The sequence below is a fragment of the Haemaphysalis longicornis genome, unplaced genomic scaffold, assembly GCF_048455015.1.
Source record: "Haemaphysalis longicornis isolate Haplotype H1 unplaced genomic scaffold, Haemaphysalis longicornis Haplotype H1 scaffold_1, whole genome shotgun sequence".
NCBI lineage: Eukaryota > Metazoa > Arthropoda > Arachnida > Ixodida > Ixodidae > Haemaphysalis > Haemaphysalis longicornis.
The window spans coordinates 381,775,710-381,799,837 of NW_027526203.1; the positions used below are offsets into that span (position 1 = coordinate 381,775,710).

Below are 24,128 nucleotides of genomic sequence, written 5' to 3' on the forward strand. Positions count from 1 at the left end.
TTGTTATTTCGCTTGTCCCAGTGCAACACTGTCATCATTCTGCTACTTTTTAATGGCCAGCATAGTGGAGGCATCTTAGAAGCTGATCATAGATGTATTGAATGTCTGCATTTCATTTGCGTTGTGCCAGTTCTTAAAACCATACCTTGTGGGGCTCACACTAATTAGTGCCCACCCTGCAGCCATCCACGCTCGGCAAACATGCCGTGCGAGCGCTGGCTTGCGGCGGGTCTGTTGTTTACGCAGACAGATGAAGGAGGCAGGAGGGGGCAGGATTATAACACATCGTGGGCAACATTTATTGCAATGTGCAAGCATTATAATGCATGCAGACTAGTGGTAGGCCATAATAACATTGAAAGGAGGCGTTAAACAACACTCTAGAGATGGAAATGGTTCAACTCCCCAGTGGAATACTAGAGCAGCGGAGCATGCATGTGCAGCAGCGAGATTGCGTTTCGAGCTCTCCGGAAACGTCATTTCACCATGCATTCCTAAGGTTAAGTGCACGTCCCCTCTTTTCTGACTCCCCGTGAGACTTCATCAATGGTGGCCCTATAGTTGCATTACGGGAATCAGTTACTGGGCAAGGCAATAAGGAAAAAGGGTGAGGTCATCGCCTTTGCGAAGGCAAACTTGCTGGGTACTGATGCTCTCCAATCGCGTGTGCACAAAACATAATGCGGAGCAGCTGTGAGGCATGGCTAGCCAAAAGGGTTCACGTACATCTTTACAGCCTTGATATGACATTGTTCTCATTTATGTGCTACTAAGACTTGCTATTGTGAAACAGGTTATCATGAACTAATGGCTGTAGTACTAACAAAGCAATTGCAATTCACTTTTACAATATTGCTGTGAAAAGGGGCATACCAAGAAATTTAATTATAATGAAGCAATTCCAGCTTTCTTGTCGACTTTGTCATTTCCTTCGACTACACTTCTTTTTGGAAGACGCAGGCCATTAGTGTTACACTTCAGATGTCCTAACACTGAATGTCGTCACTAAAGCCTGAAGGTGTAGCGGAGTCGAATTAATTCAAAATTGGTATCAAATGTCCGTTTTTTTTCCACCTTTCCCAATCTAGATTTATCCCAGCACTGTATCTGTGATCAACATTGGAAATGACAGTGATCCAATTTCTCGTGAGCTTTGCTGCGGAACGTAAGTGACATTTTGTGCAACCAGTATTGCTCGACTGAGTTTTGCATCAAATGCTGAAAATTAACCTTACATGTTCAGCATTTTCAAACTGTTCCATTACAAAATTGGGTGTGTTTTTTTGCTACAGTAATTGCAACAAATTGTGAAATAAAACTGCTGCAGTAAAAAGCTCGTTTCTCAGTAGTGCTGCCAGAAAAGCTTGTTTTAATTAACTTTTGTTTTCATATATGAAATGTACCTGGAATATGCATCTGGAATCCCTGTAAGGGTTGTGCAAGGTATGCAAAAAATATATTGACTGAATTGTGTAAACGTTAATTGGCATGAGGGATCGCTAATTCAGAGAGAAGTGTCCCAGTATTACATTTTTTACTGTCATACTGCCAAGTGGCTACGAAAAATAAATAACTGGAAATCAAATCAAATATTTTTTTAGTGTTAGGCTTTCTTGCAAAACTGCAGCATCACACCAAATAGCCAATTAAAGAGTGGGGATTGTACGGTGAAGCTTGAAAAACTGTGTGGGCCATTTTTAGTTTTGTTGAAAACAATGGAACGAAATGACAATAAAACTATTTAACTCGCAATAACCTTAAAGGAAACTGAAAGCACAGTTAGAACGGTGTACTGTGCTCTGTGGGGGTGTAAAAAATACTAGGGGTGTGCGAATATTCGAAACTTCGAATATTCGATTCGAATTTTTTGGTATTCGATTCGATTCGAACGATTCTTTTATTGTTCGAAATATTCGAACCCCCCAAAACTAAAAAAAAAAAAAAAATCAGAGCGTGTCTCAGCAGCAAAGTCGCGAAGCATATACACGGCGAACGGTACGTGTTTTCGCAGACTGTATCGGTGTTTATTCGTAGTTACAGTGGACTCTCGATGATACGATCCTGGGGGTGCGAATTTCGGGATGATACGAATTTCCGAAAAGTCCCGGCGAAATTGCATTGTTTGCAATGGGAAAAATTTCGGCTGTTACGAACGGACCTGCGCGGCCCGGCGGAAGATACGAACGAGACGGCGAGGCACCCGACTGCCGAACGAGCAAGTGACGGCTCTCGCTCCGCTGTTTGTCACTCTTCTCCAGAAACGGCTGGGCTGTTGTTTTCTGCTCGCGAAAACGCTCTGCACACGCCCAACGCGCGCTGACACCGCCGCGAAACCACCCCCACGCTGCGCGCGGCGCGGTCGGCGGCGTCAACATGGCGTCGGCTCTAGCCGCGAAGTGGCGCGGGCGCTCGAGCGACCGCTTCTAACCGCTCTTTAAAATGCGGCTCAAGGGAGACACGAAGTTGATTGTACGGTAAAGGAGCTGATAATGCATGCGAAAACGGTACTATAAAACATCATCCGCACCGCTAGAAAGCGCCCGTAAAATATTTACCGGGGTGCTAAGCCTAACCATCTCCGGCGGAGCCAAGCCGGCTGTCTCGATCTCATCGCAAGTAGTCAGGTTCCTCCATTCTGCCGCGCGCGTCGTGTGTCATTTTCTGACCGAGGTAGGCGCTACCGCGGGCGCGAAATCGTCGATGCGGGCGTGAAAATACAGCGCTCGCAGAGCCGAGGCAAGCGAATCGCGTGCAAAAACGCACCATGCGGTTCACGCTTGACTGTTGCGGCGTGTAGCGAGCTTGGGCACAGCGAGCGAGGAGACGAGCGCGAAGCTTTACGTGCTCCAGAAAGGGCTGCTTTGCGACATGGGGGTTAAAAAAAGCAGAAAAAATCACGCATTTCTTCACGCGAAAGTAAGAAAAGAAATAAACGAAAACTTTTTCCAGCGCCCAATTTTTTGGTCTGTGTTGGTTCATACGAATTTCGGATGATACGAATATTTTTCGCGGTCCCGCGAAATCATCGAGATTTTACTGTATCAGCGCGCGGAAATGTGCACGGGCTCGGGCATGCCAGCCACTAGTGTCTCAAGTGAGCGGCTGTTTTCGGTATCTGGTGGAGTCGTGACGAGCAGGAGGTTGTCACTGCTCCCCGAACATGTGGAGCAGTTAACCTTTCTCCATGTTAACATTTAAGTGAGTGCAGACCTTAACCTGTTGAGTGCAATGGTATTGTGTAATTCCTAATTATACTTTGTGTGATTTGTTGTGCAATAAAGTTGCAGATTTTGGGTCTCTAGATGGTGAAAACTTTAATTTTACAAAAAACAATAAGTATTCGTATTCGAAAAATATTCGAAAAATATTCGATTCGATTCGAACTTTGTTTTTATTATTCGAATTCGCTTCGAAATTAAAAAATTGATATTCGCACACCCCTAAAAAATACCAAATAGTGCGAAGAATTTGGAAAGGCGACTGCTCCAGGCCTGATATTTGTGAATGCTGTACTCTGCTTAAAATCAGACATGCCATCTAAACTATAGAATGGTAGGCCATTTGGCACACGTAGTAAAGCAACTAATGAAGCAGTGTAACGAGATCAGAACTGGGTGTCGTTTGAAGTTTGAGGAGCTCGGAGTGAAATATGCTTTGAGGAGAAGCTAGGGACAATGGATCCATGTAAGGGGACAGCTGAAGTGTTTAGGTACCTCTACAAGAAAAGTGTGGACACGCAGAGGCTAAGGAAGACTGGGCGGCTTATGATGAAACGTAAGGAATGGTTGAGAAGCAATGACAGCAAATGGTAACTGAAAAAGAGGCAAAGTGCACAGGAACAAATAAATGGAGGAAAAAAATGGAATCGAGAACTTTGTTAGAGATGTACTGGGCAGAGAAATTTGATGCCAGAAAGGAAAATCTCTATGATAACTCCAAAGGCAGTGAGTGGTTTGCTTTTTGAGGCTAGAGCAGGTTGCTTGAGAATGAAGAGCTTTGCAGGGAAGTATACCCAAATTGATGGGGTATGTGTTCTGCAGAAAGGAGACAGAAACAGTTCAACACATTATGTTGGAGTGTGATCACGTCCATTTGCTTTCTCAGGGCTGTAGGTTTTAAAGGTAATACAGAGAAAGGAAACTGCAGGGTCATAGAGGTGACTGAAAGAACGTTGCAGTGCTGGTGGCAGAAAAGCAGGGAGGGAAATATAGCATAGGAAAGTTACCACCGGTAATGCACAAAATATATTTTTAGCTAGCCACAAATAGTAGTGCTAGAATTAAGAGTTGTACAACATGCATTCATGCAGGGTTCGCACAGGTCCTTGAAAACCCTTGAATATAGAAGTGTCAATTTCAAGGCCTGGAAAGTCCTGGAATTTTTAAATGGTCCTTGAATACCCTTGATTTTTCTGGAGAGAATCAATGGCCCTGTCTTTTCACAAGAATTTAAAGTGTTTGTCATGGATTTTAGGTGTTAATAAATGTAAAGAAACATTGTAACAATCAAGTTTCAGTGTATTGCGTGAAGTTGCAAGTTTGGTGGATTTTTATTATTACGAGGTAACACTGGGAGCAGGCACTTCTCAATCCAATCCATGTCACGATACAATTCAGTGAAAGCTGGCTTCTGTTCTCTAGCATCTTTCATCTAGCCTGTGGACGCTCGCTCATTGCATGTTTGCTGTGCGTCATACACTCCATCTGTGTTTGCTTGTACGTGCAAATGGTAGATGTGTACATAGTTCGTCCTACCTTGCAGCAACACTTGCTGATTGAATTTCAGCTGGTACTCTTGCTAACAAAGCAGGCGATGCAGGCAACATTAACAAAGTTTTGAAATCAAACAGCCTGAGCAAAACACCAAGAAAAAAGAAAAACCTCTAAATAACAACGATGAAATAAAAATAAAGCTGGGGGAGCATTCACGGACCCGTTAGCACCCGTCTAAATGTGCACTAATGTGCTGAGGCATTGTGCAATAAAAAATCTTCTGCATTGTGTTGAAGAAGTTATAAATAATCCCAGATTAAACATTAGATGGGGACCTTGAAAATTTGTTTTCTCGTTCTTGAAAGTCCTTGAAAAACCTTGAATTTTTGCTTTTGAAGCCGGTACGAACCCGGAGAAGCTGAAGAAGCTAATTTAGCTTCTTTGGAGAGATGATACACATCATCATCGTGATACACAGGGGCTGCCATTAATACTGTTGATTCAGGCAACCAATAAAATCGTACGGCATACTCAACTCTTATTTGTTCAATACTGGACAAATTAGAGTATTTGAAAAACTTCGAGCAGTAAAACTGTGCTGCAAACTTTATCAAATAGCAGAAGCTTTGAATAAAGTTGAACCTCATTATAAGGGGCATGGATGTAAGAGACAATCGGGTATAAAGAGACACTGTTCCCCCACATGGATGGCCACCCAATCTTTCCCATTACATTGGCCTCTTTTATAACAGCCATCAGATGTAGAAGATAGTTGGTTATAAAGGACAAGTTATCCTCAATTTTGGTTAACAATCTTGTTTGTAACAGACCTTTTAACTTTAGGTGTGGTGCCCCCAGTCACTAACTGCAGTTGTGTCCATTGTGGAATCAAAAGGGATGACAGACGCCCGCAGTCGCCATTTAAAAAACTCTAGCAAACACACAGTGGCTCAGTCAGCTATGAAACGAGAAGCCCTGCCAATGTAAATGCAACATACAGAAGTGGTTAAAGTCTACTGCCAAGAATATGAGGGCAACCCCACATGTGGGTTTCTGTGCAAGCCAAGAATACTGGGAGTGCACAGCGGGCTCTCCCAATTGCGTATCTCCCAATCAAGAAGCATCGCATATATTGAGTCCTGCAAGCTTGTTAAAGGAGCACTGACACGAAAATTTCATGTTCCACTTTTATTGTTTTTATCGATGCTTAATGGTCTGGCGAACCCGAAACAGCCCTTCAAATACTTCAGCGCGCGATAGTTAATTACATTGAACGGCCTGAAAATCGTTTGTTTCAAATTCCCGCGCTTTCATCCCGAACGGCGCATATGACAGACTCCCGGACAGACGTCACCGCTTTGTGCGGACGTCACCGGCGCCCGCTCGCCGCTCGTGGGGTCGCGCGCGTGAAGGGACGTCACGAGTTTTTGACGAGCGCTGTCGCGTCACTTCTTTTCCGCTCTTGGATTGACGTCACGCTGATGTCCATTTGCTGAGTGCCGCTCCGCGCGCTGCTCCGTCGGCGCGATAAATGAGATCCAATTGAACTACGTTCTTCGCGTCGCAGGCCGCTCATATTTCAGCCAGGGTATTATGTTGAGTGAAGGAAGCGAACTGTGCAATAATATTAACGCCGAAAATTGGTGTCAGTGCTCCTTTAACAGTCACAGCACACAGCAAAAGAAGCTGTGCGCTCTGGCTATTCATCAGGCTTGTGAACTCGACATCTGTGATTCTTCTTCTTCCACAGACAGTGAAAGAAGAGAAAGCTTGTAGAAGCTGTTTTAAAAAAACTGTGTAAATATAGTCATGAAGCAAACAAAGATTCCGAACCACTTCATAAATTCTGGGGGCAAAACATAAATTATAATAAACCTCTTGCAACATGCTGTAGCATTCTTTTGAGCTTATTTTAGTGGTACGATGCCAACATTGAATGAGGGGTTGACCAGCGAATGAAAACATGGTTGGCTGCTTATAAGAGACGTCTCATATAAGAAACAGAAACTGCTCCCGGGTACGTGTCTCTTATAAAGGGGTTCAACTGTATTTGCAACCTTTCCGATTTGCATTGTTTCAAATGAAGTGATTAGCCATTACTTCCACCAGCCCCCTGATCCTAAGAGCTCTGTGAGATCATGTTCATAAAATGCCAAGTTTTCACTATGAAAGGAAACGGCGTTTTTGCATAGTGACAAAAGGCTTTTTATTAGAGTAAGCTTGATGGGTCCCATTCAGGTATTGTGCAAGATGTTTAGGTGTTAGGCCATTTCCCAACATTTGATCACTGCACGTGATCACGTGACCATACTGTGATCACGTGCAGTGGCCACAGTATGGTGAGCAGCAGAATTCGACTAGATCTAAGAAGGTGAAGGACCAAACTAGTAAAAAGAAGGAAACCACAATTGCAGTCAATATGAAAAAGGGCACAGGAGTTTCAAATAATGTCTCAAAACAAACTCACAGTCCTAATCGGAGAGGATAGCAATAGCATAGATGTTTGGAATGCCATCTTAACTACGATCATCACGGAATCAGCAGTGGTAGTAGGAGGCAGTGGTGTAAAGGAGGTAGTTATCTGTATCAGAAAATGAAGGAACTAATAGAAAAATGCGGGAATGTAAAAGAGTCAGGAAGGGAGAGTCCAGTCAAATCGGCAGAGTTGTCAAAACTGATTAACAGAATCAAGAACAGTGACATTCAGGCCTGCAACATGAAAAGGATGCAAGGATTCGAGAAAGAGTAACTAGAGGCGTGAGCCTATGTGTAGCAAAGAAGTGCATCTAGTGGAGGCACCAGAGCGGGTACTGCATCTTCGGGTGCCTTGCTGCCGCACTGGCATAGTCTGACTGCCGGCCATGGCATTGTTTGCAGGCACGTGTCGTCCTTGTCCGAGCTGGGAGAAGTGGTGGTGACATCGCACCAGTCTGTCGGCACCATGGTGCGGTCTGTCTGTGCGGTGGCTGGCCCCCTGGCTGCTGCCGTGCGTTCCAAAGATGAGCTTGTGCAGGGGCAGATGAGCGAGCTGGCACAGGAAGTCGCAGCCCTGGCTGACATCCCACTGGTAGGTGCCACCGAAAAGGGTACTTTGCATTTGCCTTTATTTCCTAACTCATAGACACAAAAGACGAGTTCAATTCTAGCTGCTTTTTAGGAAAGACCTTTGGTTGGGGTACATGCAGCCATCTCCTACTCATTCCATCATTCACCACCAGGTACCAGTTAAAATTTTGCATTTGATGCTCGTTCTTCTTTTATCCCCAGGAGGACTATGTAAGCATGGCAGCTTGCAAGAGAAAACTTACTGCGATTCGAAAGGTATGCTTCCTTATGAATATTAGTGATAGTTTTGCCCCTGTGTACGCTAGAACGTCAAGTAAACAAGGACAAAGAGGTCATTTTTTTTGCTCATTTAGGTTAGAGAAGATAAAATGCAGCCACCTCGCAGCAGTTTATTGCATCTTGAAAGCTCTCAAAATATTGTTTCATGAAGCACAAGTTAATGGTGCCTTTGTATATGTACAATCATGTTTACTTTTATATTTTTACTGATGACAGGTCACAACTAGGCGTGAGGTTTCTCTGTTGCTGCAGAGGAAAGCAGACACGGAACTGTTGAAGCTAGAACGTCAAATTGATAGCGTCATACGAAAATACAACCGTGCCTTCGGGGAACCTAGGGTAAGCTTGGCATTCTGCAGTGCTTTCTCTCTTTGCCATTTCGAGTAATTTCAGTGGTCTTAGCCAACTTTGAAAGTGCTCTTTTGTTTGTTTGTTTCCAGGTTTTGTCTGAGCTAAATGCAGCTTTGGAGAAGTGGAACGAATCGATCTTCATTGTGGCCTGCCTTGACTTGTGTACAGATGGGGTGCTTGTGTCAAAGCTGGCATCCAAGAAATGCAGACCCAAGCCATACTTTGTTCTAGTTCGCACTCATCCTGACCAGCTCCAGGTAGACTGCACCATTCCTCAGGTATGTCTGCCCTTTCACCTTGGGCCGGGAGATAAAATTCGGGAGAGGTGACAATTCGGGTTGTTCGATAGACGCAGTGATAAAGATGAAGACAGCTTGTTATCGACGGCTTGTGGCAAGCGACAGTCTACTCCAAAATAATGTACAAGTGTACAATTTATTTACACAAAGTATTTAAAACTCATCGCATATATCGGAGAAAAGAGGTTGGGCAGGGCTCACATCCAGCTGGGCTCCCCTCTCCACACAAAATTCCAAACACCTCAGTTTTTTATTCCAGAAGTCCCACCTTCCAAAGGGACATCACAATTGAGAGTGAGGAGGCCCTATCAATTAACCCACTCTAGGCCACTAATACGCCACAATAACAAATAATCATTCATGTGTACACAAATAATCGCGTGATCCACTCTCTCACTCAAGCGGAAACTCCAAGGTATTTATCAAAACATGCTAACAAACAAACAAAGAGAAAGAGGACTCCTCTGAGAAACTCGCCGAGCTCAATAATCGAACCTCAAGCGTCCATACAAAAGCACGCCAATGAAAACACTGGTGCAGAAGATTCCCATCTTTGTTAGCACTCATTGAATACTGGGAATGCAGTGCAGGCTGCCCCTGAGCACAACCGCCATATGCAATGACACCTCGCCATCAACCTCTCTAGACTAGAGATGTAAAAGTTCATGGAATTTTGAGGGGCGTAAAAAATGAAAATTTTTTTCATGTTTCGTTTTTCAGGAAAATATGAAAAATTGGAAAAAGACGATTGCGCACAGATCTGTAATAAACCCAGCACATTTATTGAAGGGACAGACAACTGATTGCCGCGGCGTTCTCTAGCTCATATGAAAGCCTGTGTTTTATATAGTGGGGTAACCACAAGGGATTTATAAACAAATTGGCGGAAACAATTTTAATTTGGGACTAAACTTTCTCAAGTCTGAAAGGTGGCATCATGTAGAGTCAAAATGTGAGACTACAGTACCTGTCCCGGTCACGTGATGCATTGAGAACCTTTTAGCACAAGTATTTGTGTAAGTTTAGGTTGTGATCTTCTGTTTTCCATTTCGAAGAGCGCCACAAAACATTAATCTCGTGCAATGAATAGCACAGTTTTGGTTTCGGAAACCTGGATTGGCTGTTGGCGTCGCGGCTGTTTTATAACGCGAAAAAGAAATTACAATGCATGATTGAAAAACATGCATAAAACATGAAATTCATTACATTTTTAGCTGGAGAAAAGTTTTTAAGTACAGCTTTTCGTCTTGTGTACATATAAAAGTGTGTTGCTGTGCTGCTCTATATCATGGTTGCCAGCATTAGTTTTGGCAGGACACCTACAGCTTGTAGATCTAAATATTCCGATTAAAAAAGTTTTGGGGCGCTATCAGCAAAACCGTTTCGGGTTAAGGGGTTGTAAATGACACCCTTTGATTTGGGATAGAGAAAATATACTCGACAAACATCGGTTGTCTGTCCCTTTAAGGCACAAGCCTTAGATGTCTCGTCAAATGCGAAATGGGGCTGTAGTTTGTAGTTGTTGGCGACAACACAAATGGAACCAAAATGGCGGCCTCTGTGAAACAAAAATAAATAAAATATAAACAAAACCTCTTTGTGTTCGAATGGGATTCGAACACAGGTAACCAGAGCAGCAGCCAAGTGCAGAAGCTACAGCGCTAGCTTGAAACTGTGCCAGAATAAAACAAGAATCAGCCTGATGGGTGCCCCGTGACAGGCGAACGAGACGGCACGTGCGTAGAACAGGTGCACATGGAGGAGAGCTCTCATTGTGGGGAAGCTGCCGCGTGAACTCGAGCCAGTCTGCCTGTCGGGACAAGTCATGTCACAAGCCAAAGAAACGAAGCCAAAGAAAGAGACGCAAACACGGTGCAGCAGCGGATAAATCTGATAATCGCTGGCTTTCAAATCAGTTACACAGACTGAAGCGCCTGATGAATTTTTTTTTTAGCCCTGAAAAGGGTATAGTAGTTGCATACTGCATCACAAAAGTCCCAGCAGAGCTGCTTCTGTTCTGTAGATCTGTGCATGCTTTCACATCAAGGCATTGGTTTCACAATGCACCCAGCATATTAGTCTCAGGAAGGCTCACCTGCTTCCGTAGCCTTTATGTGAAAGAAGGGGTCGCAGGTGGATTTGAGGAGGGATTAAGCGAGAAGTATCCGCACGGATGTCATGACTGTGAGCTTTTGGGAGGTGTGCCTGACCCCGTCCTTAGCAAGCACTCGTGCGAGGTAAATAGGAGAGATAAGAAAAAGAGGGTAATGAAAATGGTACTCTCGCTTGCAAGTTGAACTAGAAATTTTTGTGCACGTCAAAAGGAGTCGACTAAGAACAGAATATCACGGGGAAGCTCTGTTTTTCTTGCGTGTAGAGCCTCTAACTACCATGGCCCTTTCAATACACTCACACGAATCGTCTACCCTTCTACCTGCAGTACAAAAAAGCTGCCACTCAGGCTCCGGAGAAGGAAACACAGTTGACTATATTTTTCAGGTCGCAAATATGGCTGCGCCCGTTGAACGCATTCTCAATGGCGGTAATCACTGTCGTTAAACAGGAAAGAGACACACTCTACCAGCTTCACAAAAGAAATTTGAGAAAAGATTCCTCTAAAATGAGGATCGCTCCTCGCCTCTTGGTTCCCTCCAAGCGCACTCACCAGGAAAACACAAAGGTGAATGAAAAAAGCCCCTGCGGAAGCTCTTCGCACCCATCACACACTATGTCAGCCCGGCCGGCATGAAAACGAAACACAAAAAAGTGAAGGAAGCTAAACACAACTATATCAAGCTGCTGTGTGGTTTTAATTACTTAAGTAAGGTGTCCGAACTTAACACCTGGTGCATACAAGATCAAATGTTTTTCTTTACAGCACTCAACATTAGTAATAGGTAGTCATAGGTGTTGTAAAGTGCATATTTTCAACAGCCTAGTTGTGGGCAAAAAAAGTGGCTGTCGATTTTTTCCCTGAGAGCATCACCGGGGCACAACAGGCTAAAGTGAAAGTTCTGAGTGAACAGGCAAAAAAGCAAGCAAGCAAACAAGTCAGCATTCATAGCATATTATTCTTGATCAAATTCTTGATCAAACTTGTCCTACTACTGGTTTCTCCACACATCTCGCAGTCGCATGCTGCGAATATGCCGAGCACGGGTATATGTGTGTACGCATGAATGTGGGCCTGGGGCCAGTATTGGCCTTGCCATATTGGCCTTGCCAAGGTTAATGGAGCTCTAAAAACTCCTATGATTACAAATGCACTTTCTTTTCATGTTTGCCTCCCCATTGCCCCTGCAGGAACTGCTGACCAACACATTTCAAGCAGATGCCTGGGTGAAGTCTATTGGACCCTATGTCACCATTCAGAGCCTGAGCTCAACCAAGTCTCAGACCACCAAGACTTACTGCAACATGAAGGCTTCATTCACAGATTTAAATCTGGAGGCAATTAAAAAAGCGGCTGTCAGTTTTGCTGAAGCTCACTGTGGTGGCCCAATAGATAAGAAGGAATCAAGCGTGAATTCGTGCTAGGATAAGCAGCACCTACATTAGGGAACAGCCTTATGCCGCTTTCAAGCATTCTTTTATTTATGATGTAAATATATGACTTTTCCCTACAAGTTGTATGTGCTTGTTGTTTTTTCCCAAAAGCTGAAGGCCACAAACACATAAGTATTATTCCATGGCTCATAAATTATGCTATGCACCATATGCATCGGGAAAAAAAAAAATTTCTTCAAAGTGTTTGTGAACCAGAGAGAGCAGTGATCTATACTGCTGGCCATTTGGGAGGTTGGCGGTTGGGGGAAGAGAGGTTCCTCATAACATAATCAAAAAGAGGGATAGTGTGCAGTAGTAGTAGTATAGTAGGAAACTTTAATGAGCCTTATAAAGTAGGAGTGGTTCCCTAGTCCGGGAATCCAAGTGATGACCGGGCGACCGACGCCCTAGATGCCAGTAGTTGCTGGACGTCCAGGTGGTCGCTGGTAATCAGGTTCTCCCACAGCTCATAGAGGGGGAGAGTGGAAGGAAAGGGTGGGAGGTCAGGGTTATGCGCACACTCTAATAAAATGTGGACAAGTGTGCCGGGCTTAGAGCAAAAAGTGTGCACTGTAGGCTTAGCTGTGGTAGTTTAGAATGGTGTCTGCCAAAACTTAAGGTGACATTAATGACGTGAGGTTAAAGGGACCTTGCAACACTTTTTTCAACTCTCTTTGTCAACCAACACATCTAGTACCTAGATTTAGGGTAGCCACCTTCCCCCCCCCCCCCCAAAAAAAAACCGGCCCTTCGGAGAAGGAGGAGGAGGTGGCATGGTGGTGAATTTGCGTTAAAAAAAAAAACGCCATGTTTTTTTGACATGCAGTGCTGAAGCTGTTTGTTGTAGCGTTTTCCTAGGGAGAAATCAACATAGTGTTTGGACTGAAAGTGACTGAGGCTTTGGTCATTGCTCTGAATGTGCTGCACTGAAAAGTATATAGCCGCACACACTTGGTCCATTAAAAGCTCTTTGCATCTGAATTGTGGCGGCGGCATCTCGTGGTGTTGTTCCACCCCTTGGTGTTGCTCATCCACATATTTTCTCTGCTCACGTGTCTTTGCGCATCTTGCTGACACATATTTATCGTTGTTGCCAAATTGACACTTATATTACGCACAAAAAAATTGCGCCACAATGGCCAGAAAATCGTTTTAGGTACGGACCGGCAACCAGCCTGCTGTCGGAAAAACCTGTCGGGGTGGTCAAAAACCGAGCAGGTTGCAACCCTGGTTAGGTTAGGGGACCGCAAAGTACCTGAGCCAAAAATTACTGTTCTATGCCCATTAGATAACCTGGAAACTCGCTCAAGAGAAATTTCCCAGTCTTGGAGTTCTTCAGCCACTGGAATGATGTCATTACAGCGGTGTAGCAGTGATTGGCCCATGCAGTTTCCTTCAGTTGCAGCCCTGAGCTCATTTGACAGCCACTTTAACAAGAAAGCCACAAAAGTAAAGCAGCAACGGAAGGCATATCTGCTGCGACGAGCAAATCGCACAGTGCCGCTCCGTGCTGACGATAACTGTAGCTTTTACAGTGCTTCCAGAAGCGAAGGAAAGACTGAAAGCGTTTATCGGAAGTGTTGCGGAGTCTTTTTAAGAAACAACATCTAGAGTGTGAGTGAGATTCTTCTAGTCACCACTTTTCGTACTAAAAAATGTGAATAGCATGAAGAAACTATCCGCCTGTCAACAGCCCTGTTTTGTGGTATACGGAGAACAACATGTGAAATTCACGAGCCTAGTTCGTTGCCCAAACTGTTAGCTTTTCTTGTGAGCCCAGTGTATTTCTACCTCCTCGCTGATCACAGTTTCAATCTGGTCATATAAGTGCTGTTTCAAAAAGCAAGTCTTGTTATACCACGGTACCTTTGAATTAACTTACCATCTTATAAAAGAAAGACACTGTTTTTATCTCTGTGGCCACCATAGAACTATCATGTCAACAAGCTCTGAAAAGTATTTTGATTGCACTATACCTAACAAATTGTGATCACAAATTTTGTAAATTCTTTCCGTGGGGAAACATGCGTCTGTACATACTACGGATTTTTTTTTTTTACGCATTAGCTAAAGTAGACTTAAATCAATGTTACAAGCCACATTCATAGTTCATGCCTGCAATTGATATGCTGAGTACACCAAATTTCCAAAAATATTTGTGAGTGAAGCTTATGTGCACTGCTCGGAAGTTTTCAGATGTGTTTGCTGTCTCATGTCTTCTGCTGCACATGAAATAATTGCATCTATTTTTCCTGGCTCAACTTCCATATTGTAAAGTATGTATTCATTTCCTTATTATCGTAAGAAAAGTTTTTTTTTTTTGTCTGGTTTCACTTGATTTCAGTTATTCTGCTTTCTCAGGGAACTTTTTGTTTAAATATGAGCAACTGTAAAAAATGAAAAGTGGGGAAGAAACCCCACTTTTCATTTTCGTTCACCCCAGGTTTGGGCGTCGGCAGGGGGGTGCAAAAGGGGCACGTCCCCCCCCCCTCCCCCCCAGCCGCCCCCAGAACAATTGGCCCGCACTTTCGCCCTCGATCTTTCCCCTCGCTACAATGGGTTTGCCCCCTTCAAGACAAAATCTTGCCGACGCCCGTGACCCCAGATGTACTCAAATAAGAATTAAGGTTCTAAAAGGTTAGAAAATGTTTACTATAAAAAAAGTAAACATTAATTATACACGTGCAGACCAAAAAAACCAAGCAGGTCCTTTGAAAATATGAAGCAATTGTTAGCGATTGAATGGGACGCTTGCGCAGTTCTGCGCAGTTTTATAAGTACACGGTATAGACACGCGCGCACAAAGACAAACACAGTGATTTGCGCCAAGGCCTGACACGGAGCCGGGTTCTGTAAAGGGACGGCCGACATTACAAAAATGACGTTGCGTATTGGCATGTGAAGTGCATGTTTTCCTTTCCTCCATCAGGAGCCCTGTGAGCATGCGGGAGCCGACAGAAAGCACGGAGCTCTCCTCACAATTGTTGTTGTTGGTCCAAAAAAAATGGCTCGTACCCACTCAGGGGGATTGGCCAGGAAATGGGCGCTGAGAGAAGAGGAAAAAACTAATTTGGATTAAAAGAAGAAAAGTGAATAAATACAGAAACGCACACGCGCTCGTGACGCGCCTTAGCTTTCTCTCTATTCAGGAACAAGCCGCCGCACTGTTTTCTTTCGGCGCTCGCATGCTCACAGGGCTCCCGGCGGAGGCAAGGAAAACATGCATTTCACAGGCCAATACGGCGCCATTTCGAAATGTCGGCTATCGTTTTGGAGAATCCGTACCATGATCGTCGAAGCAGCCGCCACCGCGAAATGCGCGGTTGTCTGCTAGCAGACGACATTCTAGGCGAGAGGATGATGATGATGACAGATGACTAACGGCCTTCTCTTTGAGTGAGGGTTATGGTAGATTCCAGCTTGCCTACATAAGTTATTCACCTACTGCTACCTTTCGGTTTTCTACTACGACTCCGATTTCCTTTTAGTTAGATTATATGCCCCGAAACTGGCTGTGGTTGTGACAGCCCTCCATTGGCACTCTCCTGGCTTTTTTTCCCCCTTTTGATAGTATCGACTGCATGCATGGGGGCCATGTTTCCCTCAACGGTAAAGCCCAGCGCGTAAGGAATTGGTGTACTTTACCCTCATTTCGGGCTGGATAAATACTTTGGCATTTCATTACTATGTGCTCGATTGTTTCCGCGTCTGCACACGCCCCATTCTGTGTCCTCACATGTCACATGTCTCTGTCCTCAAGCAGCGTGCTCGGGCCTCAAAAAACAATGCACTCCCTTTAGTACTATCGTAAATATTTTCTCCCTTGGTCCTTCGCGGGTAGCTTCAACACGGTCCAGACACACGGACGACCAGCTACGGCTGACCTAAGGGATGTCGATGCCGCCCGCAAGCCCAGCTCTTGCCATCAGTGAAAGTTTATTCTCTCTCTGTGTTTCTCTCTATCTCACTCTATGTCTCTGTCTTTCTTTCAAGTGCGAAAACACAAATCGTTTGAAAATGCTACCGTCTCTCCGTGCGTCGTCTCCGATATCTGGTGTTATCTTGACGACGACAGATGGAAGCACGCCATCGGCCCGAGATCGAACACAGTCGGCCCCTGGAGGTGGCGGGACGAACTGCTCCTAGTACTGCGGATGGAGCTCTCGCGTCGTCTGCTCGTTCACGCTGCGCGCGGCGCAAGACTCATGCTGCACGCGATAAAACAACCCATATGTGTACTTGTTTGGCAGTAAGCAATGACATAGTTACCTCTGCTTGCGCATTTCCTCTAGAGACGCAATAATCAGCGGCCCTTGCGGGTTAATGCGCTGGTTTAATTCCACGAAACATCTTCGCCGTCGTGAAACGTGTGAAACGTGTTATAAACATTGCTTCGACACATTCCACTTTTCTTATTGATGAGTGCAGTCATCTGCCGTTTCGGGCACGTCAAAGGGTGCTTTTTGAAGGTGGCGTGGTGGTTATTTAAAATATAAATGTTTAATACACGAAACGGGTAAGAAGCGACAAGACCAATGCATACCCGTGCATTTGCCACACCCTTGTAAAATTGCGCTGACGTATTGACGTATTTTACACCCGCTAGCGCCTGTGTGATTGAATTCTTCCCGTACCTCTTCGAAAATAAATACCATTTTTGGACTCGTTGCTTATACTGTGTTGCTAATTTTACACATTATTTAAAATACGATTCCTTGGATGCGCAAGAGTAAATTTCGGGGGATTTCTCGGTAAAATTAAGCAGTTTTGATTTTGCGTCTGTCCTGGCATTTAGTGTGTCATCTTTATATATCCCATTTTCAAATTGCGACATGAATCACCTTCTCCAAAAATGTGTTTCACTCAGCATAATTAAATGCCTAATATGGTCACGTCTTAACCTCTTAAGGTGGGCGTAAGTTTAAAGGAGGAAAAATCGCGTAATATAATGCATGTTGTTGCCCACATGTCTGGAGGGTGTGTGCCACGACTCGCTGGATTTTTTTTTTTTCACCACAATGCTCGCTTTAAATGCCTTTTGAAAAAGCGAGCCACAATTCCTGGACAATCTCGGGCCAAAAGGGGGGTTAATCAGTTTTGAAAATACTGGCGTCTACTTGTTGAAGTACTGCTTTTTCACCGCTTCGGAACACGGTGCCCAGCGTACTTGCAATTGCAAATAACACTGATAACCAACGTTTGGCTTTTCGCGTTAAATGCGTTCTCTTCTCGCTGCGCTTGGAACATAACCCCCCCCTCCCCCCCCCCCCCCCCCCCCCCCCCGAAGAAAAAAACGAAATGCACAGACAACCTTTATCCGTGCCTTTTTTTAGCAAATCCTCAAGAATTAAATACCAAGAAAAAAGCGAGGTTCAGTTTACAACACACAGTAGTTACCGGGGGCCCGTTGCGCTGTTTCGCAACGAGAAATAAAAAGGGAGCGTTTTACACATCTGCAACATGGCAACTTCATTTGCCATCTGTATGGTTCGTAAGCGACATTACGCAAGAATGCAAACACATTTCGCTATTCTAGGCACTTGTTAGATTTAAAAGGAACGCAAATGGTCAACAGTGCACCCGTAACAGAAAACCTGTGCTGACTGTGAGGTCCCAAAAGCATGGTTTACACACCGTAAACCTGCTTGTCACATGAGATGTCGGTTGTTCTGTGCGCGTTAGAAATTGAATTCACAAGGTCACTTCCGACGAAAGCATTACATAAGTGATCCGACACCGTTATATTCATCAAACCTGCCTTCACGCCTTCAGAGTCTCTTAAATTTCATTAAAACTAAAGCTGCGCGCAAAAGACCTGTTAGAACGGCTGCATTTATATCTCTGCGCTGGCTAAAATTCCATAATTTCATGTTGCCTTTCAAAAACACAAAAAATATCGTAAGCTCTTAGCAAAAATGTCGGGGCAGCTAAGTGGTGTTACCATTTCAGGGCATCCCACAAATGCAAGACTGCGTCATGCTACTAGCGAAAGCGATTGAAAGTGCTGTTGTAAACTGAATTCCAGAGATCGAGGCTTCCTGATTTGTTTCTATTTATGCATTTATTAAAGGCTCAGAGCCATAGTCTGGAGAGATCGCGCTTGCTACGAGCCGCGGTGTACAAGTTCATTGTCATTATTGTGGCCGTTCTGAGATTCCCGATGGGTCGCCCGCTTTTCTGGCGTAATAATGAAAACTTATTGCCGCTTCCATGCTATACATGGAACGCTGAGGGACCGAACTACAGCATACCACTCTTGTCTGCACCTTTTGTGCGCACATACGGCACGAGAAAGGCACGAAGCGCGCCCGCAGTGTGCATTCCCCCGGGCCGCTCAGCGGAGCATCCACACTAGCAGCGCGACGCTGTCGCCACCTACATGTCGATCTCGCGGCGAATATTTTGGAGACGAAACACCCATTGCGGCGGGCGCGAGGGAGCAACACGATAATGTCACAATAAATACTAACGCTGACTACGAAGCTTCGCATCTGCGACGACGAAGGATGATAGCGGCACCTTATGAACGAGGTGATAGCGGTCACACACTCCGTGACCACGGCACGTTTCGGTTGCGTAGTAGAATGTCGTTAGCGGCGCCCTCGAACTTTCATCTCCCACGACAGATGGCGCTAGCTTAACCTGCGCCAAGTGCCTGTGACGTTATCTATCCGCTCAATGAAACGAAGTTTCTTCTCCTGTCTTGTTTCTTACTCCATGAAGCGCGCTGACTTTTAGCGCGACATGTGCTACTTGCGTGATGCTGGTTTAGTGCAACGGCCTTGTTATCAATCAGTAACATGGCGTCAGTCCGCGTGATCATGGCCACACGGGTGCGATACACAAAATTCGGTCATTTCGAAATTGTGAATTAATCAGCGTGGAACCATTTCGTATACGTCTACAGCTTAATGGTACCAAGCGAAGATGCCGAAATGTTGTACGATTAAATTCATTACAACTCGTATTGCAGTGTTATCCGGACCCTCCGTTGGAACGGCTGCTGAAGGCTCCTCGCAGTTAAGCTGGTATCATTACTAAAGGCAATGAATGGGATAACTGCATTATTAGTTTAATTAGTGCGAATAAATATCGTTTGATTTGTTCTGAAAAGAAAAAATGGAGGGTGGAACATTTATTTTTGGCCGCTTTTGCGAAGAATATGTATACTAACCTTTTCTCTTTTTTTTTCTGGGACAAAAAGATGGCAAAAATGTTGTGGATGAGAAGGTGACAAAGTGTGGACGATAAGGACAAAGATGAGGATGGCAGCATCTTCTTTGCTTTCGCATCGAGGAGAGGATTGAGCGTCGTGGGAAAACAAAACAAAAAAAGGCGCATAGACCTTGTTACGACCGCCGTCGGTGCAGTGTGGACTCGCCTCTCCCGCGGCTATGCCGCGCCATGGGCAACGTTACGGGCACTGAGTGGCCACCGTGTCGGGCAGGAGATATCGGACTCCTTGTGGCCGAAGCATCGCTTTTAGCGCGCAGCCAGTGAGGTGTAAAGTGGTGAGCCGCGGCCCCGTCCGCGCCATGCTACCGCTGCGACTGTCCGTCCTTCTGCCGCTGCTGGTGGCCCCATCGGGCGGGTTCCGCTGGACGCCGGGACCCAAAGTGGAGCTATCGCAGTTCCTGCAGAACGTGTCGCGACAGCACGACCCGCGCCTCTCCGGGGCCGTCCGCAGCTCGGTGCTGGGCATCCTCGAGCGGCAGCCCGTGCACGGCCTGCTGCTGCAGCGGCGCCGGCCCAGGTTCCGGCCCGTCGGAGAGATGCAGATGTTCCGCGGCCTGGTCACCAGGGGCGGCCGAATGCCAAGGGCCAAGCAGGATCGCCGCTCGGGCGCCCCCATCGGGGGACCCGCTCTCACCATCAAGAACAGCCCGCAGAACATGAAATTCGAGAGAGGTGCGCACATGGGCGTCGCTACTCCGTACGCGCTTTGTTGCGGTAGTAACCCTTGCGTGCACCGTCAAGTACAATTAAGTTGCGCATTAAGCTTTGGACACGCAAAAAAAGGAAACGCTGTTTCTTACCGCCTTTTAGGCGACTTGCGAGGTCAGCCAGCCATTTGATCGCGTTTAGTCCAAATGTGGCATTTGCCCATGTGGGATTCACTCTTCGATCCGCAGTTACCTGTTTCTTTTGAGTTTAGTTGTGGTTGCAGAGCGGACTGACCAGTGGGCGCTCTGAGCTGAAATTTGGAAGGCCACGTTTGACACTGAATGCCCTTGTGCCGTAAACACACCCATAGTACTACTATTAAAGGGACCCTGCAACACTTTTGATAAATGCTTTCACTCTTTCCTTCGCGTCTGGAAGCACTGCGAAAGCTACAGTTATCGCCAGCACGGAGCGGCACTGCTTGATTTGCTCGTTGCACCAGATACGCCTTCCGTTTCTGCTTTGTTTTTGTGGCTTCATTTTTAAAGTTGCTATCGAAAAGCGTTCATCGCTGCAACTGAAGGAAAACCGGCCAGCAGCCGCTACATGGCCTCAGTGACGTGATTCGGGCCGTCGAAAAGCGCCAAGACCGGGAAAGAGAAAAATCTTTTGAGCGAGTTTCCAAGTTATCTGATGGACATAGAGCAGTAATTTTTGGCTGAGGTACTTTGCGACCCCCTAATCTAGTACTTGGTGTGTTGGGTGACTACGTTCTGGAAGCATTTAAGATTTCAAAAAAAGTTGAAAAAAGTGTTGCAGGGTCCCTTTAAACTTGGGAAGGTGTCACGTTTATTGGCGCCTGGTGGTTCTTCTCTAACCTGGTCCAACGCTTGTCGTTTCTTCTGAGGAATTAGAAATTTGCGTTCCTTCCGCACCTCAACTATGCGGCAAAGACGAGTTGCTCCGCCGTAATTCAGAGAAAAACTACCGTATTTCGACGATAAGGCGAGGGTGCAGTTTGGAGAGTAAAAAAAAATCGCCATATATACATATACATACTGAGCTTCGCATATAAGGCAGGGTATGACTTTGAGGCTACGGATTTTGTAAAAAACCTTGCCTTATATTCGAATAAATACGGTAAATGCGAATTCTGCTTTGACATTGCGGAACTTGCTGGGCGCAAGTTAGCAGTACGCACGCACGCACGCACGCACGCACGCACGCACGCGCGCGCACACACGCACGCGCGCACACACACACACACACACACACACACACACACACACACACACACACACACACACACACACACACACACACACACACACACACACACACACACACACACACACACACACACACACACACACACACACACACACACACACACACACACACACACACACACACACACACACACACACACACACACACACACACACACACACACACACACACACACACACACACACACACACACACACACACACACACACACACACACACACACACACACACACACACACACACACACACACACACACACACACACACACACACACACACACACACACACACACACACACACACACACACACACACACACACACACACACACACACACACACACACACACACACACACACACACACACACACACACACACACACACACACACACACACACACACACACACACACACACACACACACACACACACACACACACACACACACACACACACACACACACACACACACACACACACACACACACACACACACACACACACACACACACACACACACACACACACACACACACACACACACACACACACACACACACACACACACACACACACACACACACACACACACACACACACACACACACACACACACACACACACACACACACACACACACACACACACACACACACACACACACACACACACACACACACACACACACACACACACACACACACACACACACACACACACACACACACACACACACACACACACACACACACACACACACACACACACACACACACACACACACACACACACACACACACACACACAAAACAAACAAAGCTTCAGCAGTGCAGTTACGGTACCCCTCTCCCAGCTTTCGTAGCCGTTGCCGGCTGTGAAAGCCCAAATCATGGAGGACTCCATGGCCCAAATGGCCTGTGTCACCTTTTGGGGCGCATCCGCGGTAAAGACAAGTCCTCCAGCGATGAAGATTTTTACCCTCACTCTGCAGCACTCCCACAATATAGTATCTAAATACACCGAATGTTTCCTTTCCATAAACCTGCTTTTTTGTGGCATTTCCTGCTGGAATAATCGTCTGTGGAATTGAGGTATCTGGGGAAATAACGGTTTCTAATACTGTCAACCGCGCCACCCGCCGGAAGGGCCGATACGGTGAAGGGTTGAGGTGTACGGGGAGAGAGGGACAGAGAAACACACTTATTGAGTGCTGTGGTTTGCTGGCGCGTGGTGGCTGCCGGTTTAAGTCTGGCGGTGACGGTGACAGCCGACCAGGAGTGTTGGACTTCCAGGTCCGAGCTGCCCAGCGCACATACAGGATGGGATCTTGGGGGCACCCCCACGTGGAGTGCTGTGTGGCCTGAGCGCCACAAAGGAGGCGATTCGGTGAGGGATACTGAGTGGGGTAGATGCCCCGGCAAAAGAGGGGATTGGTCTGCAGGAGACGCCACAGGCGTTTCTGATGGTTGGTGAGCCCTGGATGGGCGGGGGGAAATTCACTCCTTTTTGCATCGTTTGAAAAGCGAGGGCGGTGACTGTGGGGCGCCACTCCATTTCAGGAAAACCGCACGTGTACCACGTGCGCATCGACAAAGGCGTGCAGCTGTTCTGCAGCGTCGCGTACCAGTCCCAGGTGTCCATATTCTGGACGCTGAATGGGAAGCCGCTGGAAGACTACGACCAGCTCTCCGAGGAGTCAGTGCCGGAGGGGCGTGTGTCCAGCGTGTTGATCAAGAGCCTGGCGCGGCTGCCTACCATGACGGGCGTGTACACGTTCAACTGCACTACGCTCACTGACTACGACCTGGCCACCGTGCACCTTGACGTGAGCGCCCCGCTTAGCGATTCTTGCCAGGAGCACGGACCAGAGTGCGCCGAGCGCATGGCCGTCTGCAGGGGCGGCTCGTGTGTCTGCGAGGGATACTACAAAGTGCGCCTCGCGTCCAAGCACGTGACCTGTCGCAGCGAGGCCTACCTGGAGACGCCCTGCATGTACGACGAGCAGTGCCTTAACACCACCGAGCACAGCGAATGCACCAGCCGAGGCTGGTGCGCCTGCCTCAAGGGCTACGGCCGCACAGAGGGCCACAAATGCGTGCCCAAGGTCGGGGCGCGGTCTCGGTGCAACTCGGAAGAGGACTGCGCTGACTACGACGCCACGTGCATCCTAAACCATTGCACTTGCTTCAGCCACAAAAAAGAAGTGAACGATCGATGCGTCAACCTGGCCGATCACTTGGAAGGAAGCAAGCTACCGTATGGCAGCGGACCTTGTAGCTGTCCTGCGCTATCGTTGCTAATGGTCGCAGCCCTGTTGCTGCGCTTAGCCCAGTGACGTGCTGTGCATGTGCCCATTCGAGGCCGCGTGGCAGGCCATAGCGTAGAGGGGAACTGCGACGAGTGGGGCCTCCACGTGGCTAGACCATTGCTTTGCTGTCAATGATCCGAAGGACGCAGGTAGCGCGGGGCAGGGTTCACGCATAGCAATGTATAAACTTACTCGCCTCCAAATGGTGCACATCAATGGCCAATCCCCTGAATGGGTACGTGTGGATTGAGCAGGAATGATTGCCGCATACGAGCGATTCTCCCGCTGCTCACATAACGAAGAAAAATCGTCATTGTACATTGATTTTTCTTGCCCGCCATCAATGTTAAAAGGGAAGGCGTTATTCACCCCCCTGTCCGCATTACACGTTG

General features: G+C 46.5%; 2 protein-coding genes across 2 annotated transcripts in view; both read left to right on the forward strand.

The window, feature by feature from the left end:
* The window catches only part of LOC144155203 (alanine--tRNA ligase, cytoplasmic-like), a 71,693-nt gene extending 58,716 nt beyond the window's left edge, over window positions 1-12,977 (forward strand). Inside the window, exons 17-22 of the mRNA XM_077686512.1 lie at window positions 1,089-1,165; window positions 7,590-7,779; window positions 7,980-8,033; window positions 8,274-8,396; window positions 8,498-8,686; window positions 12,011-12,977. Coding sequence (XP_077542638.1) covers window positions 1,089-1,165; window positions 7,590-7,779; window positions 7,980-8,033; window positions 8,274-8,396; window positions 8,498-8,686; window positions 12,011-12,244 — 867 coding nt within the window. The 3' untranslated portion in view covers window positions 12,245-12,977. The remainder of the gene's footprint in view (window positions 1-1,088; window positions 1,166-7,589; window positions 7,780-7,979; window positions 8,034-8,273; window positions 8,397-8,497; window positions 8,687-12,010) is intronic.
* A 6,425-nt stretch (window positions 12,978-19,402) lies between these two features.
* Window positions 19,403-23,763, forward strand: LOC144160712 (uncharacterized). The gene is made up of 2 exons (XM_077691913.1): window positions 19,403-20,161; window positions 22,988-23,763. The coding sequence occupies exons 1-2, from the start codon at window positions 19,789-19,791 to the stop codon at window positions 23,761-23,763; spliced, it is 1,149 nt and encodes a 382-aa protein (XP_077548039.1). The 5' UTR covers window positions 19,403-19,788.
* The last annotated feature ends 365 nt before the right edge of the window (window positions 23,764-24,128 follow it).

What these genes read in the sequence shown, in the direction of transcription:
- LOC144160712 (XM_077691913.1), top strand. Translation starts at nt 19,789, where the DNA reads ATGCTACCGCTGCGACTGTCCGTCCTTCTGCCGCTGCTGGTGGCCCCA. An exon ending in GAACATGAAATTCGAGAGAG is followed by an intron (nt 20,162 to 22,987) that starts GTGCGCACATGG and finishes ACTCCATTTCAG; the next exon opens with GAAAACCGCACGTGTACCAC.